Raw genomic sequence first — 22062 nt, forward strand, 5'->3', positions numbered from 1 at the left:
TTAGATATCGAAGTGTCTCTCACTTCTCCCCCACCAATTTCCTCTTTCTCTCTCTCTCTCTCGCATGAGGAAACAATGTGCATGCCGGTGCGGAATACACTTTCTGAGCTTGTTTAAAATTAATCGAACCTATGTTATAGCTAGGGGGAGGGAGAATAGAGTAAATTTGATAGTGGTTAACGTTGTTACCGACTGGCCGCCAAACCTCAAGTCTTACGTTCTCATAGTAGTTCTATGATTTGCCGATAGATAACAACACTAAAATCAGGGTCATGTGCGTTGCCAACTTTCAACATTGAGTTACCAATCTTTATTACACATAAAACTAGGACACTGTCTGAAGTAATGATGTTGGTAATAATCTATGGTAATGAGGTAACGCAGTGGTATGCATTTGCTGTTTAAAAAAATTGATTTAGGTAAAATATAAAATGTGGATAGTTAAGAGTACTCTTAACTCATCAGAAATGCATGAAAGCCATTTGGCTGTAGTTTATTCGAAGATATTGGTGATGATTTCTTGAATGTTTTATTTCTGTCTTGCTTGTGTGGAACTTCCCTAAATCGAATGAAAACGTGGAATTCCGGTTTTAGTAATATGAACGGCAGACAATAGGAAATCTCAATATTCATCCACCCTGGTTTATACAATTTGAATTTAATTTATTTACAATTCGTTGAGTCTTCGTTTAACGTCAGAAAAGACGTGCCGCATAATTGTACAAGTAAAATAAAAGTAAGTCATATACACTTTGCAAAAGTACAGGTATAAATAATGTATATTGTGTATTGTATGTAGATTAAATTATGCTGAACACATATTTGCAGTACCAGAACGTTTGAAGTACATTTTGATACTGAGTGGGAGTGAGCTAGGATATCTTTTCATACATACTTCTGTATTTTTATAAGCTAGTCTGAATGCTTATTGTTTGATGTAAGCTTGTTGAACAACTTGATTTCTGTGTAATACACTCTTTTTTGACATAGAGTGAAGTTAGCATCCATGCCAAATCAATTTTGCCAAAAGTCTGGCAGCTGAATTCTCGGCACATGAAACTTTGTGTAACCAAAGTTTGGTGTGATAGTGAGAGGACTGAGTATTTTGGTTTTTAACTTACTGGTTTTTAAGGTAGAGAGTGCGGAAGTTTGTGTAATGCTGGACATTTCTACATCAGTCATGGAAGCTTTAAATGATACAAAACACTGTATTTCCAAAACTAATGGAGATATTCATATGAAACTAACATCATGTATAATTTAATATACTAATATCTTATATACATATTCTCAGCGTGGTTTCTTCAAATTACTGTTTCACAGACATAAAAATTCTTGCCAGGACACAGTAACTGTTATCATTCTCATGAAATTAGATGACTATAACAGCATCAAACAAAGGCTGGCCTTTCTTCTTTAGATCAGAAGAATGCCGCAAGTTTTCAGTAAAGAGCTTCTATTTTTCACAATGTATTTGTTTGTTGAGTAATTATGGCATGTAAGTGGAATTAACTGCTTCTCCTGCTGTTATAACTGATTGAAATTTAAATTTGACAATTTTTAGAGGTGTCTCATATTCTTCACCAATTTGGATCAATTTCAGATCTTAATATTCTCCACAGTTGTCTGAATCCAATGTGATATGCAGTTTTTTTAAAGCGTTTGAGTTAGTTGTCCTACTGATACAGGGCTCCATTGTGCTTCTTCACCTCTGAAGCATGTAATTATTAATTTTTACGGCATGGAACTGAAGAATTTTCCAAAACCTAGTGGTGCTATAATGCTATTTTCATTTACAATTTTATTTCAGAAAACAGCAAACATTACAAAACTATATATTAACTAACTAACTAGATGGGTTATGGAACCCAAGGCTTCATCATTGAATTAACCAAAGCTCTTCTCCAGTCCCTGTCCTGGGACAGCAAAATTGCCTTCAACGCCTATCTCCCATAGATCCTGCCTGATATCCTCCCATCTACGTCTAGGTCTCCCCAGCGGTGTCCTCCCTTCAGGCTTCCCGACCAATACCCAGTACACACCTCTTGCCCCATCCATGCACGCTATATGCCCCGCCCATCTCATTCTTATCGACTTAATTGCCATGACAATACCAGGGGAGGAGTACAAATTTTTTAGCTCATCATTATGCAGTTTTCTCCATACCCCATCCTCTTCTCTTCTAAGCCTAAATATCATCCTCAACACCCTATTCTCAAACACCTGCAATCTGTGTTTCATACCCATACTAAACAAAAGGCAAAATTATTGTTTTGTATATTTTAATCTGTACGTTCTTATAAATAAGATGGGAAGACAGTATTTTGAACAGAAAAGTATCCAGCATTCCCATAATTTAGTCTCCTAATTTCCTCGTTAATATCATTTTGATTTGTTATTGTTGTTTCCAAATATTTGAACTTTGTCACACTTTCAAAGGATTTATTAGCCACCCTAATATGATTTTGCCCACTTGTCTGCTGACGGGATACTTACATGTACTTAGTTTTTTTCTGAATTTGTTTCTAGGTCCACCTTTCTACTAGCTTCTAGTAAAACTCCTGTGTTACGCTACCCCTTCGATTTTTTTATTGAATTCTTACTAAACTGGAAGTTGTACGATTTCTAATGCAAATTTATGAAGTTCTGTTCTTTTATGTTTTGAGAAATTCAGGATACAACTATAATAAAGTGGGAGTAGGCATAGTAAACCAGTTTTCATGAATGATGTGACTGCCCTCTTAGCAAAGCTTAGTATATAGTTTAGTTAATAGAGATGATATGTGACATATATTGTAAATAGTAATTGGATATGTTGTAGAATTTTTAGACATTTTTGGGAACATACTCTTATGTAAAAAGATAACTTGACTAGTGTATGAAAGATTCATTGTTTGTATCTTCACTGCTTTAGTACTTTGTAGGTTTTTGTGAAATTTCTAGTAATGTATTCTCTTATCTTGTATCTTCATCACATTATACTCATACTACATCAATTATTGGTGTACCTTTTGATAGCTTTATGAAATTTGGAAATACTTTATTTGTAGAGTCTCATGCTTGTTGTGAATTGTGTTCAGAATGGTAAAAAAAAAGAAGAATCGTCATCAGCAGGAACCATCGGCTCAAAATGGAGGAGATTCCACAGAGAGCTGCGATGACAACCAGGCAAATAACACAGGTGAATATTGTTCCATTGGCACATTGGAATAATTCAAATTAAAATTTACATAAATGCAAATTTGTCAGTTTTGAAACTGTGAGGTTGCATATGCCAAGGAATTGGTAAGGATTGTTTCATGGGATTCACAAGTTATTCTTAATGTAACAAGTATTGTTTATCATACAACTGTACAACGGTTCATCCACATCCACTTCTGTACAAAATTTGTTTTAATACATTCACATTCAAGACATAAAATTTACTCAGTCCCTGCAGCCTAGGCATCATGTTTCACAAAACACAGCACACCCTCTTCTTCTAAATCAGAACTTTGTTACATACAAGTATCGAATTATCAAACAGCAAATTGTTTAGGTGTGTTTAGGGAACCGACTAATATTGCTTTCTCATGCGATATCATTGGAATCAGTCCCTTTTGTAGAGTTGCACTTCAGACAATCCACAAATGTACATAGTTTCTTTTTCATTAAAGTCACTTTGCGTGTATGAATGGAAATTTTTTCTTTGGCATGGGTGAAATTGGCACTGTTGGGTGTTCCTTCATATGATTTGACGCAGCCTGACATATTATCCTACAACGGCATTCTCTTCTGTTTGGCAGACGGGTTATTCCATTTTAAATCAAACAGTGCTGTAAACCATATCATCAGTAATTTTTATTATTTTTGTTTTACAAGTAGGTATCATGAAGCAAAAGTTTCTGTTTTTATTTTGATTAAATCCATTAATTACTGAAATTTGGCACTTTTAACATATGGCAGGCCATTTTTTTTCAGAAGTATTCAAGTATCTCCATTATCTAAAAAGTGAGAAATACAAAGTTAGGTGTTGTACAGAAGTTTATTCTCCTCAAGTAATCTTTGGTGTAAAGTTTATACTTATATGTTCAATATTTTGGAAGTTATGATCTTCATATAGGCCTGTTTTAAAAAATTAAAAAATCTGTGTGGGATTACATTTAAGATGCTGAAACTCTTACCCAACACAGGCAATGGACTGTATTATCAGATAAAAATTTAAATAGGGAAGACTTCTTCTTCTTCTATGGCTCTCCGGTCCGTATTCGGTCCATGGTCTCCTCAATTCTCCTCTTCCATTCGGTCCTTCTGTTAGGTCTGTCAGTCCGAGGCTTTGAGGTTTCGGAACATCTTCCTTTATACGGTGCAAGGTTGTTAGCCTTGCGACCAACCCCCAACCTGGAGGACCAGGGTACCTGTCTTAGTCTGACCTCTCCCCCTCAACCAATCTGGCTAGGGAGGCCCTACCAGTAGCTCTTGGGGTCACTGAGGTACTCAAGCATAGGGAAGACTTTTACTGGCATAATTAAAAATAAGTTTTTAAATATGTAGGCAATAAATATTTTCTCATAATAGATTGTGGTAAATGAAAATGTACTGAAGAACGTTCTTGTGAAGAGTCTGTAATGTCTTGCTCCAGTCCATCTCCTCCATACAGTGATGCTGCTGGCACTATACACATTGTATTTAATGTTAATTCAACGTTACACGTCTCATTCTGTGCAGGCCTACATATGTCTTCTATTTTCCAAAAGCCACCAAAACAGTTAATGGAAAAGAACACTGCTGGTATTTTTAATCTTGATTGAGGTATCCTGTTGCATAGTGATTAAACTAACATCTCACATCCATCTGCACTACTATTTTTCTATTATTAATATCATTAATTATTACTTCCAGTACCTGTTTTAGCATGTAATGACTATCTTCAGGTGGTGCTATGTGTTTTCTGTGATAAAATAGAATTGTGTGTGACATGTACATTCTGTACATCAAAAAACGAAGTATACTTGAAATTTTCCAAGTCTTAAACCAGAAGTGGTGTAAGCATACAGCTAGCATCATAATGCCAGTAATTCATAATCACTTTGTATTTGTTCATTCGTAACTTTTCTATACTTTCCATTAAGTAACTACAATGATTTATGCCACATGTTTATTAAGCTGTTAAGTAAATCATTCTTTAAACAGAACTGTTACTGGCTTTTACACTGATAGATATAGCTGCTGACACTTTGAACAAATCTTAAAATGAGGTAGTTTGATTGAGTAATGCATTTCTTCAGGTGGTAAGTGCTGCCCTCATGTCACCAAGGCAGTAGATATAACAAGAGTGAAGAAAGCATTGCGTGCTCGCGGAAATGTTAATGAGTGCTCGGAATGTGCAAAGTGTCCAGGCACCAGCAATGGCCTTCCAATCAGCGAAGAGGTACGTGAACTGTAATGTGCCTTAAGTCCACCATATAGTGAGAGCAGCTGCTTGTAAGCTAACCATCGCTGAGGTGTATGCCATCATGGCTTGAAGGAAATTATATTGCCTGATTAAGTAATATTGTTCAAGAAAAAACAAAATCATGTGCAAACTTTTAGCAATTACTAACAAAACCAGAGACTATAGTCCCAGATGGCTAATAAAAAGGATAATCTTTGTACAGCAGGACATTGGTTTGTGGCTCTGTCTTAAGTGTGGATATCTCGCCTGTGGTCGCTCCCGGAGGCAACATGCTCTCAAGCACCACCAAACACCGCGCTCTGAACCGCATACTCTGGTCATCAACATGGAGCTGTGGAACATTTGGTAAGACTGCTCTTTGAGTGGGGTGGTTACAGGAAACACATCACATTCTGTAACAACCAAAATAATAAATGAAATTAATACGTACACATTAATTACGTGATTATTTCATATCAGGAATTTCCTTTAGATGTGGTTGTGTCTGTACAGTAATCGTTTCTGAGTTCTTACCACAACAGTTGGAATATTATAATGTGATCTAGGGAGCTTTTGTGACATTTTTCTCATGTTTGAGACCAAACAGAACCATTATCTATGTTCTGATGGGCTTATCCAGACTGTACTTCTGGCAAAGTTGCAACTGTGTGGAATTGTGAAATGCAAGACTTCAACAGTGATGATTTGGCACTATCATTATCATCATTAGTATCATCCAGGTTAAACATAATCCTATTTTGTAGGTGCTCCTATCTTTTCAGGCAGTCAGAAGTCTGGAGGTCAAAAACTGTAATTGATGAAATTTGGGAAGAAAACAGACTCTTTCTTTAGCACTGAAGATTTTTTTTCAGTGCATGGTGGAAGATGTTTCAGTATATATCCATGTATGATAATGAATGATTTGAAGTTTTCGTGGTGGCTTACATTAATTCCTGATAATGTGCTCGAACAATGACCTTGGTTCCCATTTTTGTGTTCCAGAATTACCACAGGTTGCATTGTTGCAAACAGTGTCTTACCAACACTGGTCTCAGTCATAATTGTTGAAGCAGTGTTGCAACATTTCTCTCATCTGATCAGTACCCTCAACCCTGTTGTAATATTCATAATCTTATCAACATGAGGTGAATCTTTAATGCCTAGTAATAAGTGTACAGCCACCACGGTGGTCTAGCGGTTAGAACGCTGGCCTTGTAATCCTGGGGTCTCGGGTTGGATTCCCGGCGTTGCCCGAATTTATAACTTGTGTTGGGCAAAGCCGTGGTCTAGGCAACACGGAGTTTTCCTCCGGGGGCTTCTTCCCCGGTTTCTCCGTGGCATCCCAACAATTACTTCATTCACACACTGAAGAAGGCGATGGCAAACCACTTCTGTATCACCTGCCTAAAAACATATATGAACAGGTCCCAGTCCGAGAAAGGGATGGAAGAATCCTGTTCATAATATGTCGCCGACCTTCTGTAAAGGAGACGGCGTAATAAAGAAGAATAAGTGTATGTCCCACTTGCTTTAATAATCAGTAACTTAGCATTTTGTATTTATGCGTTGCATATAATTTTCAGTGTAAACAGTGATTATTTCATTAAACAGCATTAACTATTTGAATTTTGAAATGGTTGAAGTGTTGTGTTTTCTTTGCAGTACAGGCATAGTTATTGAGTATTATTTAGGCACGCTTCAGCTTTAAAGGGTCACCGTTAATGTTCAATGTCTGTGAACGTAGACATGTCATTGGGTATTTATAAACTTAGTAACGAGAATATTTATTAAATATGTTTATACGCGAGTTTTATTGTGTAAATAATTTACATTATATTGTGTTGTGATGCGTGCAGGTGTTATGACTGTGGGTGTGAGATTGCTGCACACTGCTGCAAGAAACTTCACGAATGTGTTGAATTCATCAAGCGACTGGAGGAGGCCCCTGCAAACTGTAAAAAAAGTGAGTGTCAGTTTTATGGTCACATATAATTATATTTTGGAGACAAATAAGATCACATGGTAATGAAACAATTATTGTAACAGTGTGTATATTCATAAGAATTGTCATGCTTAATGAATTATTCTTGGGCTACCAGCCATGTAAGGTGGTTTAACGGAGAAAACACCGACTTTTGAGAACCATCTTTGTCCTCATCCTCAGGGTACTCAGTACGTTGAGGACAAGGATGAAGATGGTTCTCGAAAGATCAGTATTTTCTCCGTTAAACCACCTTACATGGCTGGTAGCCCAAGAATAATTCAGTATACTTGGTCACCGTGAAAGCTTCAGATCATACAAGTGTCATGTTTGCTTGTTTAACACTTCCAAATGGATACTGGATATATCTAATGTTGTTCAGTGCCTAACATGCAGAAGACAGGTATATCAAAAATTATTGTTTCTCAGAGTCATAAAGATAGAAGATTTATGCACTTGATGCCATATTGTAGAAAAAAGTCTAAAATATTGTTTATTGTCTTACTATGAGGAGAGTTTGAAAAGTAATGAGACTATTCACATTATTCACTATCTGAGGATTCCTGAGGCTTGGGCATTGTTTCTTTTTTCAAAGTAACAGCCTTCACATGGTATACATTTTTGCAGTCCCCCACCCACTTCTCAAACACGTGCAGTAGGCCATTTCCATACACCTTGCGTATGGTAGTGGCAGTAGCTTGTTTCACTTCGGTGTCAGTGCTCAATTTCTGCCCTCATAGCTCATGTTTAAGCATTGGAAATGCTGAAAAATCACATGGGCAAAGATCTGGACTGTAGGGCGGGTGTTCTACAGGTGTTCCACCGATGTCTGCTAGCGCTTCCGTCGCCACATATGCAATATGCGGTCATGCCTTGTCTTGCAGAAACCGCCTTTTCGTCAAGGACTCTGATCTTTTTTTCTGCTTTGCCAGTGCTGAAGAATAATGTCTTTTGAGTCAAAAACCAATATCATCATCATTTTGTCAACCACCCTTTTGTTTCTGTCATTAAAATGCTTCCACGATCGAAATATTGTAGCTCAGCTTATTGCATTCTGTAACGTCTCTTCACCACTTTTACCCAGTTCACACAAAATTCTCTTTCACATCTTTGCCTTAAAACATATTAAATGTCTTTCTGCTTCACTATTGCAAAACAGAGCTCATACAAACACGCGCGCTATGGAAAATGATGACCTTTGCGCTAATAGCTAACCACACTTTGGGAAATAACACAGCACATGTGCCATCTCGATCAAGGCCACTGAAGATGAGCGGTGTTGCCAATCTCATTACTTTTCAAACTCTCCTCGTATGTCCCCAGTTGATACTGTTTTTATTTTAAGAATGTGATACCAGGGCTGAAGAGAATGGTGACAGGACATCTGTAGGGGCCTTCACAAAAGCATCACCTACACCAGTGAAAAATGAGAAAGTGGCAGCACTGACTGGCAATTTACCACGAGTCAGGGTGAGCGAATGTGGAGTGGTTTAGGTTTCTCGTTGGCAGTTTATGTGATTTTCTGTAGGATAATTATGTTTCATACTTGATGTAGCCTAAGTTGATGTAATTTGCTGCAGAAATTGTACTCGTACTGAAAAATGTTCTCTTTGTAAAAAAAATTGTCTTTGTGACTGTGTTGAATGTTTAGGGGCTGTGCAATGTTGGCAATACTTGCTTCTTCAATGCAGTGTTGCAATGCTTGGCACAGACACCATTCCTTTTGCCAGTGCTGCAGGAAATGAGTGAATCAGGCACCAAATTCCAGCTGTCAGGCCGGGTGACAGCAGAGGCGGACTTGGTGAGTGGACTAGCATAGCTCTTTAATGGGTTGTCTTAGGAAGTTGGGCATAATATTATGTCTCTTGTTGTAGCCTGTACTGGAAGGTGAACTGTGCAAGTGGGGTAATCTCACTGAGATCCTGGCTTGCACACTTGTGGAGCTGCAGTCTTCCAAATGTGAAGTGTTCAATCCAACTCGTCTGTTGAATAAACTGATCCAACGTTGCCCACAATTTGGAGGTGGGGAGCAACATGATTCACACGAGCTACTGAGACATCTGCTGGAGGGGGTGAGAACCGAGGATCTTAAGGTGTGTACTGGCATGATGTTTGTTAACCCTTCAACGTGGGAATTTAAATTCCGCGCTGCTTGACGAGGAGTGGTGGCCATTTAAATTTTGCTCTAAAACACTTTATTTATCATAACGTTTGAACTGTATAACATATAATGATCAATTCTTCACTGAAATCCTCTTAAAAGATGGTTTTATAATTTCAGCGTATAATATGAACATCCTGTGTGTGACAAATGCTAGTAGTCGATTAGACGTTGAGAGTTGTATGTTATTTATTGAAACGTCAGCAAAAGTCAACACTACCAAAATACATAGTTTTTATCTTTTTCTAGCGGTTCCTGCACATGACGCAATGTCTTTGAGGCATTGAATTTCTTTCCTGTGTCAATAATACGCGGGAGTAAATATGTCTGCGCCAGCTGATATTCTGACAGCGAACTGAAGGCCACATATATGCATCATACTTGGCAGTTATAACCGTCTCTTACTAAGAACTCAACTGATTATAGACTTCTGAGTATAGGGGTGCTAAAATTGTTGATATTTGAAGACACAGATAAACATAACGGTATATCTATATATATATATATATTATGGAGCCCCTTGACCGTTTCAGATAATTTTTTTTCCTCTCTACTTCGCTGGAGCAGTTATCGTGTCATATGAGACTGAGAGAATGAGTTATCTTACCTCTACAAACAAACAGCTCAGTGTTCTTTGGAAGATTGTGTAACCTCTTAGGTCACGCATTTATTCACAGACTAGCCTTTAGAGATCGAAGAATGCGACGTTGCCAATACATGATCAGAAAGAGCATTTCTTCCACACCAGATCAACTACAAACATCATATATCAGTCGTTATTGTTTCCATAATTATGGGCTTTTGAAATTAGGCTTAACAGCAGACCGGGAATTTAAATGCCAGGGCGTCACAAGACGTCCAACCACGGTGAAGGGTTAATTTCAAATTGCTGTACTAGTGAATACACACTTGTTCATTACTGTGTGAATCAGCGATGACTCACAGACTTCTCCATGCCACAAGCACGCCATCTAGCACTCACTGTCCCGATTAAATGGCATGGTGTCCCAAATAAGTGAAGTAAATTCCAGTTATTTTATTGATTTGTTTTTGTTCTTTGAGATTTGTCCCAAATAAACGGCTGCCCCGATTAACCGATGGCCCAATTAACCAGAATCTACTGTACAACATTGCAGATGAAGTATAAATAAAGTACCACGTGGAATCATACTTTTTTGGAACCTTATGTCAAATGGAAACATTTAAAACCTTATATATTACCAGAAATATATCAGGATGTGAACATAATGATGGAGAATAGCCTGGTTTTTTTTTTAAATTTAGAATGACAGGTAGTTTATATTTGGCAACATGCTATCTGTTATGACAGATGACTTGTTGCAGAGATACCAGAGTGCCATCCTTCGCCTGTTTGGACTGTCAGAGAAATCAAACCCAACAGATGTGGAAGAAGAAGTGAGGGCAAAGGCAAAGGCTTATGGACGCCAAGCAGCTGAGATGATGCTCCACCCAGAGCAGGTGTTTCGTGGCTTCTTAGTAAGCACCCTTGAGTGTCAAGACTGTTTTCATACTTCTCAGCGTGTGGAGAGTTTCTTGGACCTCAGCTTGCCCGTCATGGCCGACAAGGTGAAATCTTATCACTAGTTTGAAATAATGCATCTTAGTAGATGGATTTGAGTGGTCAGCTTGGAAAATAATCTGCTTTATGGTCCTGGAACTGGTTATTCAGCAGCTCAGCTAAAGATTATGATTGACCAGTTGTGTACAGGTATGTCCATAAGATGCTTATGGCACTATTTCTTCTTAGGTTAGTTTAGGTTAGGCTAAGTTAGACTGAGAAAGGCATGTGATCTGCTTTTTCAAGTATGTAGGATAGGTATTTCAGTAGCAGGCAGTGTGCATGTATTTGTTATTTGTATCATATCACTGTTACAATTTGTTGAAATTTTGGACTTTGTACACAAAGTCACTGCACGGTTCATGCCACTGATTTGTCAGATAGAGAAATATAGGAGTAATCATATCCATTAAAAGTGTAAGTCGTATATTGTGATTGAAGTTTGAAAGTTTCTGGTTATGGTGTATTATAATAATTGTTCTTTTGGACTTTGTCCATTGTCTAAATCGGTGGTCCCCAATGCGGGTGCCATGGCGCCCACCAAGGCTTTCTTTGGGTGCCCGCGTTGTTACGGAAAGAGATTATACTGAATAATAAAGGCCGTTCAGCCATGAACATTATACAATCAAAGCACAGATCTTGACTTACTGACGCCCATCTCGACGATTGTTTGCGAGCAGTAACATCATCCTACACTTTCAAATTTGAAAAACTGGCCGATGAAATGCAGTGCCAAACATCACACTAACTTCCCACTTGAGTAATAATAATTGTACTTATAAAAGTACGTATTTTTTGATTGCATGGTTTCTCATATCATTAAATGTCGTGTTGTTTTGTATATTATTTGTCCTTAGATAAGAAAATTTGGGTTTGTTAATTGGTTGGTGCCCGCCTCGATCTCATAAACTCTCAAATGTGCCCGTAGGCACAAAAAGGTTGGGGACCACTGGTCTAAATTATAAAATACTGCATTTGATAAGCTGGATTCGGCTGCCATCTTCAATTAAAAAGGGGAAGATGACTAAAAGCCTCTTTGCAGAAATATAATTAAAATGTTTTAAGTGTCTGTCCACAGGACATGGAAGTCTTGAAAAAAATTAAAGTATGTGAAAGAATTTGGTGACATTTTTAGGAGTGAAACTCTGTGCTGTAATGAGATTACCTACCAATTTCCATTATACTTCATATACAGTGAAACCTCGATGCATCGTTTTCGGCGGGGGTGGGAAATAAAAACGATGAATGCGGGAAAACGATAGATGCGGGAAAGCATTAAAAATTTAAAAAAAACAATGTTTCTCTTTCAAAGTTACTTCTTTTTACCAAAAAAGTCTTTAATGGACAACTGGTTTGTCGAAACTTTACGTTTTAGACCAAACAGAGCACTTTCCACGTTCAAAATGTTTTCCTCGTCACGTTCACTAATATTAAGCGCATAAAAGAACGACTTCACTTTCGCCAATGCAGCGTGCGCTTCGGCAAAACTCGGCACAGCTTCGGGCTCGCATTCGTCGTCTTCGTCTTCCTCACCGCTCCCACCCCCTTTGCGGACAATAACAGGAAGAATGGAAATACTATTACTGCCGAACTCAACGAAACGTAGCTGTAGAAGACCCTGAACCGCTGGAAACGAGATGAACCAGAAGAATGAAAAGTGCCGCCAGCCTTTCCTTTGTACTTATAATAAAAGCATTTGTGAAGAAATTCACACTGCACATGCCATCTGGCATCGCTGGAACGAAATATGAGTGCACCCAAATTAAAATCGTAAAATTTCTCACAATGGGCACCGCCATTCACTCCAACTATCACCCCTGCACCGCTGACCCCTCATTCCAAAAGAATCTGTGCTGGTTGGGCGACATAACAGGTTACCGCTACTGCGTATTCCAAAAACATTGTGCGTCTTTCGGTAATAATTTATCTCAAAACCCAGCATTTTAAATTCTCAGAAACGATCATTGCGGGAAAATTGTGGGACGGGACTAAGATTTTTGAACGATCGATGCGATAAAACGATAGTTCGAGGAACGATAGAAGCGGGAAAATGTAACATTATTTTATATGGGATGTATTCGGGACCGAACAAAACGGACGATGCATCCGGGAAAACGATAGTTCCGGGAACGATGGATAGAGGTTTCACTGTATAACCTACTGGCTTCATTATACAGGGCCTTGGGCAGTTGGCACTTATTAATTTGATTTAAAAATCCTGTGCTTTTGTGTAACCCAAATGTTCATTACCATGTTTACAGAAACATAACTATAGACCTTGTCTTCAGCTATTTAAACCAAGCACACATCTTACTTCCCCTTCATTTTAGTATTTTCCTTCCTTGTTCATAGACATCAGTCAAGTATTCTTCTCTTCAGGTTTCATATTCAAAATGTTTACGCATTTTTTGTTGCTCATCTTATTCCATGCTTCCAGCAAATTTGTTTGTTTTATTTCAGCCGCAGCCTCCAGTTATGAGAAGAAAGTCCAACAATGATGAGTCATTTGATGTGTGTGGTAATGTGTCAGAGGGTCAGCCATCTAAGCATCAGCTGAAGAAGGAGCGCAAGCAAGCAAGAAAAGAGCACAAGAGACAGAAAGGGTGGCATGCAGGACGGGGGCAATCCATCAGTGCCAAGGAGAATGCTGCAGTAAATAATACTGTTGAATCAGGTAAGTTCCTGCTGCATTGCTTTGGAAAGTCTAGTTTGGAGCATAATACTTACGCAGTCAGAAATTAGATTTTTCATTTTTGTAAAAGTATAGTGACTGGCAACAGGTTGGACAACTGGAGTTCAGTTTCTGACAGGGGCATATACTTTCCTATTTCCTACCAAGTTCAGACCAGCGCTGGAGCCCGCTCAGTTTCCTAACCGGTGGATACTGGGGGACTCTTCCCCAGGGTTACAGCATCTACAGCATGATGCTGACCACTCACTACCAAGGTCAAGGTTAAGATTATATGAAGCTATACCTCCACTCCCTTATGTCTTCATTGCATGGTGCACATAGACTTCACATTTCATTACTAAATAACAAAATTCCAGTTTCACAATGCTGAAGATGAAGTCTTCTTCTTATAGCGTTATAACCCTGTGTGGGTCTTAGCTTGTTCGATGAATTTTTTCCATTCTGTCCTATCATTCACAATTCTTCTCCATCCCCTTACTCCCATCGTCCTCACATCCTCCTCCACGTCGTCTATCCATCGTTTCCGTGGTCTCCCTCTCATCCTTCTTCCCATCGGTCTCCATTCCATCACTCTTCTAGTTACCCTGTTTCCTTCCATTCTTGCAACATGGCCAAGCCAGGCTAACCTTTTGCTTTTGATTAGCCTCACGATATCTGCTCCCTGTATGATACAATCTAGTTCATGATTCATCCTAATTCTCCAGGAGCCATCACTATTCTGTATTGGACCATAGATTTTCCGTAATATTTTGCGTTCAAATATTCTAAGTTGTTGCTCATCAAAGCTAGTTAATGTCCAGGCTTCACATCCATATGTGACTACTGGTCTTATCAGAACTTTATAGATTCTCAGTTTAAGTTCCCTCCCCAGTATTTTAGACTTCATTAAATTCTGATAGGCATAGTAACATCTATTACCATTCACAATACGTGCTTTAATTTCATTAGTTACTGAATTTATAGTATTAATCTGTGAACCCAGGTAATTAAAATTCTGCACATGTTCAAAATTATAATGTCCTATTCTCAATTTATTTGTGACATTTCTTGCTGCTCTTGTAACTTTCATATATTTTGTTTTCGATTCATTTATTTTTAGCCCCCTTAATTCTGTTTCTTCTATCAATTTTAATACTGTTTCTTCCAGTGCAGCTTTATTCCTGCTAATAATAGCTATATCATCTGCATATGCACTCACGTGTATTGATTTGATGCCTATATGTCCTGAGATCTCAAGTTTCCGAATAGCTGAAGATGAAGTGTTGAAGTGAATATTATGCTCACGAAACACATGTGGGGAACCAGCTACATGCGTACTGAGAAACATCATGACATTTCTGTTCTCTAGGTATAAGTGTGGTAATTAGTACATCATGAGGTTTGTGGTGACCTGTACTTAACAACATGGTTGGAGGAAACAGGTACAGAATTTTTATGGAGAAGTATCTTGGACAGCAACATTAAGCCTGTGATGGAGGCAAGAGATTGATATCAAAATTGGTTTTGGGGGAAGTAGGTTTTTGTGTGGTTTGTAATATCCAGAGTGTGCTGAATTGCATAGTTAACACTTCTGTCTGACTTGCATTTTACTGTGGTTGTGTAACAGAGCAGAGCGATGCAGACGTGGAAGACAATGTGGAACAAGATATGGGATCCAAGGTGCTTGGTGTCGATATGGGGGAATCAGGATACAGCTCTGAGAAAGCTGGCAATGAGGACTCTGCAGTTGAAAGTCCAGTGCCTCATCTTTCCAATGGAGACTCTGCCCTGGCCAGTCCTACTTCCTCAGCAGACGTGGGTGGGTCCATGTCACCACTGCGTAACAGAGCAGTGACGGAGATGAACAAAGAGCTGGTGGTCGCAATCCCTGTCTCTACTTTAGAATCTGTGGGCAGCCCACTGTCTCCCAGTTCAGTCTCTTCTGAAGTGAACTTAGATTGCTCCAGCTCGATTTCAACACGTGCTCACACGGATTGTATGTCTCCTGACTTGAACAGGCCAGTTTCTCGCTTTGAATTTCATAATGATGATTATGCGGATAGTGGGGAGGGAGTGGCAAGGCTGAGTCCTGTCGAGGATGACTCTGGTTGTGTGAAGAATCTTTTAGTTTCAGACTTGTGTGATGATATTTCTCGTTTGTGCACCAATTTTGTTCAGACAACTGAGCCAAACATGAATGGCCATGAGGAGAAGCAACTTGTTTATGGAGGAGATGCTGAAGAAGTTGAGTTAAAGTTGGATAACACTGGTAAAGGAGACATGACTAGCAAGGTACTATCATCGGGTAGTACTGAGACTAGTGTGGTGCAGTTAAATGAGAAGATGACCAGTGAAGTGCTGTCAACTGCACAGGCACCCTGCGAGACGCAGTCAAATAGGGAAGTAGCTGATGAGGTGTGCTCAAGTGGGGTGACGGCCAGTGAAGTGCGGTCAACTGGCGGGGTAGCTAGCTGGAGTGCAACATTGTTACCAAGGTACCAATGTGATGATGGAGAGTGCTCTATCCAGTCGTGTCTGAACCAGTTCACTGCGCTTGAGCTTATGACTGGAAACAACAAGGTTGGCTGTGAGAAGTGCACCCAGTGCCATAATCAGGGTAATTTAAAGCATTAAATATGTCTGAATCTGATATAAATTTGTTGTGTGAGAAAACAGCCTGCTAGGGTCAATGTTTTTACATTGTCAGACAGGATCTGTCATCTGTCATTGTTACTTTAATTTGCACAGGTAAGGAAGGCAAGATGGTGTGCACAAACTCCACAAAGCAGCTTTTGGTTAAAAGCCCCCCTGCAGTGCTGATCCTGCACCTCAAGAGGTTCCAAGTGCATCGCACCATGTTTCGCAAGATGTCACGCCATGTCAGCTTTCCTCTAGTGCTTGACCTGGCACCTATCTGTTCTACTATGTACAAGGTGCGTTTTACGCTGTGCAGTGCAGAACAGATTTTTGTGGGCTGCTTCAAAGTGATTGTCATCTTGTGACACCAAACATCATGGCTGAATGTTCAGCACTCCTATATATGTGGGAGATCTTGGGTTCAAATATCAGCGTGGTGACCAAATATCCTGACACGGTTCTTGTGGTTTTCCCTATTCTCTTGAGGCAGATGCTGGGATACCTTATATTAAGTAATGACAGCTTCCTCCCACATCCTTTTCAGTTCATTGTCATCAAATCATTTAACACTATTTAAAAGAGTTATTGGTATTGGTTGTCATTAAATAAGCCATAAATAAATTACAAATAATCTTGCAAACTGTTCAGCCCTCATGGCACTTCCTGTATCTTGAATTTACTGATATCAGTAAACACTTTTGAACATCTCTTCTTAAGACTTACTGAGAGATTCTTTAGACACTGACGATTGATTTAATTCTACATACATTGTGTTATCTCCTGCAATGATGATGCCATAATCGATTATTGTTCTCTCCTGTTATTTCATCGTGAATTACAGAATGTTCTTGATACTGTAGCATGAGTAAAGGACTCTATGGGTGTGTTCATGTCTGTCTCTGGTATGTTCTTCATATTAGGTAAGCAACCCACAGTTTCTGAGTCGACGTTGCAGCTGCCAATACACCATGAAAGGGTGCAGAAAATTGTTTAAATTTAAAGTGTATAATTCAAATTGCACACACGTGGCAGTAGCATGCTTAAAAGTGGCACAGTGTTCCTTGGTAATTTCCAAGAGTGTGTACGGACCAGGCACAGATAAGCCTGTAAGGGAGAAATTTCACACACACCCACACAATGAATAAATAAGTACATATTAGTCATACATTTTGCATTAGGACTCACACAGAGCTCATAGAAAGGGTACAAAAAATTATGTGTGGAATTGTGCAATGTATTTATAATTATCAAAGAAATGTGAAGCATCAATATCATGTTTGAAGCAAATTTCAATTTGCAACATGAAAATCAAATTAAAGGTTTATTTTAATTTTGTAATAATGAAATTAATTATATTTTGGTTAAATTTTGCCAGATGTTATATTGATAACAGTAGTCAAGTGACACATCTGTTGGTTGCACACTGTAGGACTCGCTGATGCTGAAACCCGGACAGAATCAGGTGCTGTATGCGCTCTATGGAGTGGTTGAGCACAGTGGCACGCTTCATGGGGGCCACTATGTTGCCTATGTGAAGGTAAGGCTTGTGTTAAGAGAGAGTGCCTATAAAGTGGCTGTGCTTGGTTCTGAAGGATAATGCGTTTATCTTCTGTAGGTGCGTGCCCCTGTACCAGACAGTGATCCACGATGGTTGTTCCTGCCCTCATACCGTCAGGTTCCCCATCGGAGGGTGGATGATGAGGAAGGTGGCAGTGCAGAGGCTCCTGCGGGGAAGTGGTATTTTGTGAGCGATTCTCGTGTCAGTGAAGTTGGGGAGGACCGTGTTCTTCGCAGTCAAGCCTATCTGCTCTTTTATGAGCGCATCTGGTAGACAAAGGCATTGTCTCCGATCATCCATTCATAGTCTGAAATTTGTTTTTGTGATGAACTGTATACAGCGTGTCAGATATGCTTCTTTATTAATATTGCTGTGTGCAGCAGTGGTGATTGAGGAGATCCTTTAAAACATTACTGGTTGTATATTAATTTCTGCCTTTGTAATTTATTCTGCCATTTCTATAAGCAGACAAGAGACCATAATTGGAGGCCTTCTTAGGTAACTTCTAAGGTTTTTTTAATAAGCTCACATATTTTTCATCAAAGACCAAATGTTGGTTCCAGAACAAGCACACAAGTTGCTGCATTGTGTATAATTTATCATAAAACTTTATTTAAATGCAGGGGACAGTCTTGTTGGGGAAACATTTGTTTGTATCAGGGGTTCTCAACCTGTGGCTTTTGCTGCATGGAGCCCTCCAACATGTTTTATGTTGCCCATGTATGTTTTTGTGCTTTTGTATCTTCCTGTATGATGAAAAAATAGCTACCATCTTGGTTAAATATTTAATTAACCCTTTAGAGCTTAGTAGTAAATGTATGTAACACCTGCTTTAATATTCAGCATTATATTTTACCCACTATTGGTTTCATGTCTTTCTCAGATTCTTTCCTTAAACAGCATTAACAAATTGATCTTTGCAATATAGATACATTTTGTTTCGAAACCTCAATCCAAGCCTCAGACAGAACGACCTAACAATAAGACTGAATGGAAGAGGCCATGGACCGGAGAGCCATAGAATATTATATACATTTTGTTTTCTTTGCAGTAAAAAATAAATTTTTAAACATTATTTTGACAAACTTCAGTCTTCAAACGGTTAATTTTAAGTGAATATTTTAAAGAAAAATCATTAGTTTAAATTTATCAGAGCACATTATTGAGTAATAGGCTTAAGTGAACCTGTTCTCAATAGTAAGATTTTAATAAATTATAGATAAGTTTCAATGGGTTTTCCTCCTTTATAAGCTGGTGGCCTGTGATTCAATAAGCCAGTAAATGTGGCCCAAAAGGTTGAGAACCACTGATTTATAGACAGACATATTGTGTCTGCTATCTAATATCAAGGCCATGAATTGTGAAAGAAGTGCCGAATTATTACCTGTTAAGTCGGGTGGCACTTCTAGGTACTATTCCTTTTAAAGGGTTAAGAAACCATAGTGAGGAGATTGTGCATTGTGTAGTCTGCTAGAAGTTTACCAGTGTTTTGGGAGACCATGCTCTCTCCAATGTCAGGGCGATGACTCATTGAGGCAACAAGGACCTTTGAAATGTAGGTGAACTACCAGACTGCAATGTGCTGCAACCTAGAAGATGGCCACTGCTGTGAAACCTAAAATCCTACATAAACCATAGTGAGGCAGAGAAACCTGTGGTGGAAAGTCTCTGAAGTAGCAGCAGACTGCATTTCTGCATGCTTAAATGTACCTACACACACTGGGCACAATTGTAGTGTTCCAGAAGAGGTTATACCATACTGTAAATTATAGTTACTAGCATATATTGCAGAAAGATTGTAATGCATTGTGCTTGTTACGTCAAGGGTCTGGTGATCATGAATGGGCTTGATTTTGTTACAAATGTTTGTACCTTTTGTTGTACTGCCTTTAGTTTTCTATTTATAGGAAAAAATATTTTACATTTAATGGTTGCTGTATTTGCTGTGATGGGGTGTTTATTTATACGTTTGTTTTGAATTGAACTTGGGAGCATATGGCTGCAGCAGTTTGTTATATAGTGCATTTTCATGTCAGCATTGAAAGCAACAGTTTAATGTCCACTTGCATCCTTGTGGTCATTTTTACGCTCAACAAAATAAAACATAAACAAGTGTGGAAACATATGCTTTATGCTAACACTTGAGGTGCTTGCTTTTTCTTTTATTGCCTTAAGATTTTAAGTTTGTGAATTCTAACTTTTTGTGCTTGCTCATTAATAGCTTACAGTAGAAGTTTTCGATCAAGGGCCAGTCCAACATTTTTTAAATTAATAAATGATGCAGCATAAAATTCCTTTTTAATTATCTCAAAAGCTGTAACACATTTGGCAAAAATATGTTTACCAAAAAATAAAATACATTGAACTCCAGCCATGAAAACTTTGGGATAGGAATTTCCAGATTTTTGTTATTGTTTGTATACTTAAATTTATTGGTAAAAGTTTTAAGTGGCATTACTCTTCCACTGACTTTGCACTGTTCAGATTGTCCCCTTCAGCCCAATGGTCCCCAAATGTATGTGAAAGTGGGTGTTAGTTAGTAAATGAGTGAGTGAGAGAAAGATATTATTATAATACAATTGCATAGTGTTTTAATTTTGTATGAATTTATTTAATGCATGACATTGTGCTCATATAGTATGAAAATTTAAGAAATAAGACTCACAAACTTGCTAGTTTGCCTGTCTTCCACCAGGAGTGTTATGATCACATCATCAAAGTGGACAGTAGGTAGAATGTGATGGATCTAATTACTTGACCTCCTCAGTCCTCTGACATATCTTCAAAGGGGTTTACAAAGGACCAGGTTTATTAGCACCCATTACTGGTAACATTACAGGAACTCCAGCATAGAATCACTGTTGCGGTGGTGAATGTTGATGGCGTGACCCTAACATAAGTGTGGCAATAAATTAATTATTTTGATGAGTGTCTGGTGATACATGGAGCGTGTGTTGAGATTTTGTAAAGGAACTGAAGTTTGAAGAAAACTGAGTGTTTCTATTGTGTCATTTGTTAGTATTTATTATATAATTCTGCACTGAAATTGTATACAATGGTAAAGCTGGCCCACAACATGCCATGGAGGCAGTTGGGAGGAGAGATGTATAGTTCCTACTCATTCTTGACTTTGGCACTGGACGAGAGTGAGAAGTGTTATGCACTGGTCACACTAACCTTCTGGGGAAGACCTCTGGTAGCTGTTGGATGGGGGGCTAGAAGAAAAATCCATTGCCCTTGCTAGGAATAAAACCAAGTCATCCAGTCCATAGACACTACACTAACTGAACAACCCTAACTCTTAAAATTGTATGCACTGTTGTACTGCTGGGTATATGTGTGTGTACATATAGACTATGTACTTTATACAGTGTGTTTCTGGAGGAAAGGTCAATATTTGGGGAGATGGTAGAGGTCCTTATAAGTTAAAACGTTCATAAGAACATTTGGCCAATTCTGAATGGTTAGGTAGCTATGGCTGTTTGCATTGGCATTGTGAATATTAATAAAGAACAAGTTTTCGAAAATTCCACCTTCAACATCAATGCACTTATTAACTAGTTTGCGACGAGCTGATCGTGACGTTCCTTTATGCGGGCTGCAGCATACAAAATGCGAGCGATCAATTCGTCTCTTGTAGTCGCCCTTATTTCGTAAATCTGGCTTTTCATTCACCCTCACAAACCATAATCCATGGGCTTGAGGTCTGGAGACCTCGGTGGCCAATTATGCGGACCACCACAACCGATCCATCGACCAGAGAAAGTATTTAGATGTGTCACCGCACTGGAAAATGTGGCAAGTATGGTTAAATCAGTTCGCATGTACTCACTTTTATCCGGAATATTTGCGTAGCAGAATTATTCATTTTCGTAAGATATCATGAGGGAGGAGAATTGTATAGGTTGAATAGCAGCTAACTATTTTTCTGACACGCCGTTGTATTTTTGGATGAGAAATGTCATAAGAATTAATTGCCAACTTGCTGAAGAAAATCGCACAAAATATTTGAAGTAGGGCCTATCTACATAAAGATCATACTTTACATTCTCGTTTGCTTAG

At 38.6% G+C, this 22062-nt stretch overlaps 1 protein-coding gene and 1 long non-coding RNA gene across 6 annotated transcripts; one reads left to right on the plus strand and one right to left on the minus strand.

Moving 5' to 3' along the window:
* The first annotated feature begins 309 nt into the window (after window positions 1-309).
* Window positions 310-21530, plus strand: Usp16-45 (ubiquitin specific protease 16/45). Of its 5 annotated transcripts, none has more exons than XM_087358877.1 (14): window positions 310-386; window positions 3081-3181; window positions 5268-5410; window positions 5637-5779; window positions 7270-7376; window positions 8740-8864; window positions 9046-9195; window positions 9269-9487; window positions 10900-11142; window positions 13595-13808; window positions 15433-16422; window positions 16554-16738; window positions 17872-17979; window positions 18058-21530. In XM_087358877.1, exons 2-14 carry the CDS (start codon window positions 3082-3084, stop codon window positions 18271-18273), a joined length of 2943 nt encoding a protein of 980 aa, XP_087215003.1. In that variant the 5' UTR covers window positions 310-386; window position 3081; the 3' UTR covers window positions 18274-21530. The 5 variants fall into 5 exon arrangements, with proteins under 5 accessions (XP_087215003.1, XP_087215002.1, XP_087215001.1 ...); XM_087358876.1 differs by having other exon boundaries at window positions 314-419; XM_087358875.1 differs by lacking the exon at window positions 310-386 and adding an exon at window positions 426-736.
* On the minus strand, window positions 3819-22054 carry LOC110832501 (uncharacterized). The gene is made up of 3 exons (XR_002543929.2): window positions 21833-22054; window positions 7244-7365; window positions 3819-5826 (listed from the first exon to the last, which is right to left on the minus strand). It is a non-coding gene; the product is annotated as an uncharacterized LOC110832501 (long non-coding RNA).
* Between the last annotated feature and the right edge of the window lie 8 nt (window positions 22055-22062).

This window comes from Zootermopsis nevadensis, unplaced genomic scaffold (genome assembly GCF_977971745.1).
Source record: "Zootermopsis nevadensis isolate Lab colony 2312 unplaced genomic scaffold, Znev_1.0 Znev_ptg000030l, whole genome shotgun sequence".
NCBI lineage: Eukaryota > Metazoa > Arthropoda > Insecta > Blattodea > Termopsidae > Zootermopsis > Zootermopsis nevadensis.

Bases quoted from the DNA above. Each gene is read 5' to 3' on its own strand.
- Usp16-45 (XM_087358877.1), top strand. From the start codon at position 3,082: ATGGTAAAAAAAAAGAAGAATCGTCATCAGCAGGAACCATCGGCTCAA. The intron at 5,411-5,636 runs GTACGTGAACTG...ATCTTTGTACAG, and splicing joins GCCTTCCAATCAGCGAAGAG to CAGGACATTGGTTTGTGGCT. The intron at 5,780-7,269 runs GTAAGACTGCTC...TGATGCGTGCAG, and splicing joins ATGGAGCTGTGGAACATTTG to GTGTTATGACTGTGGGTGTG.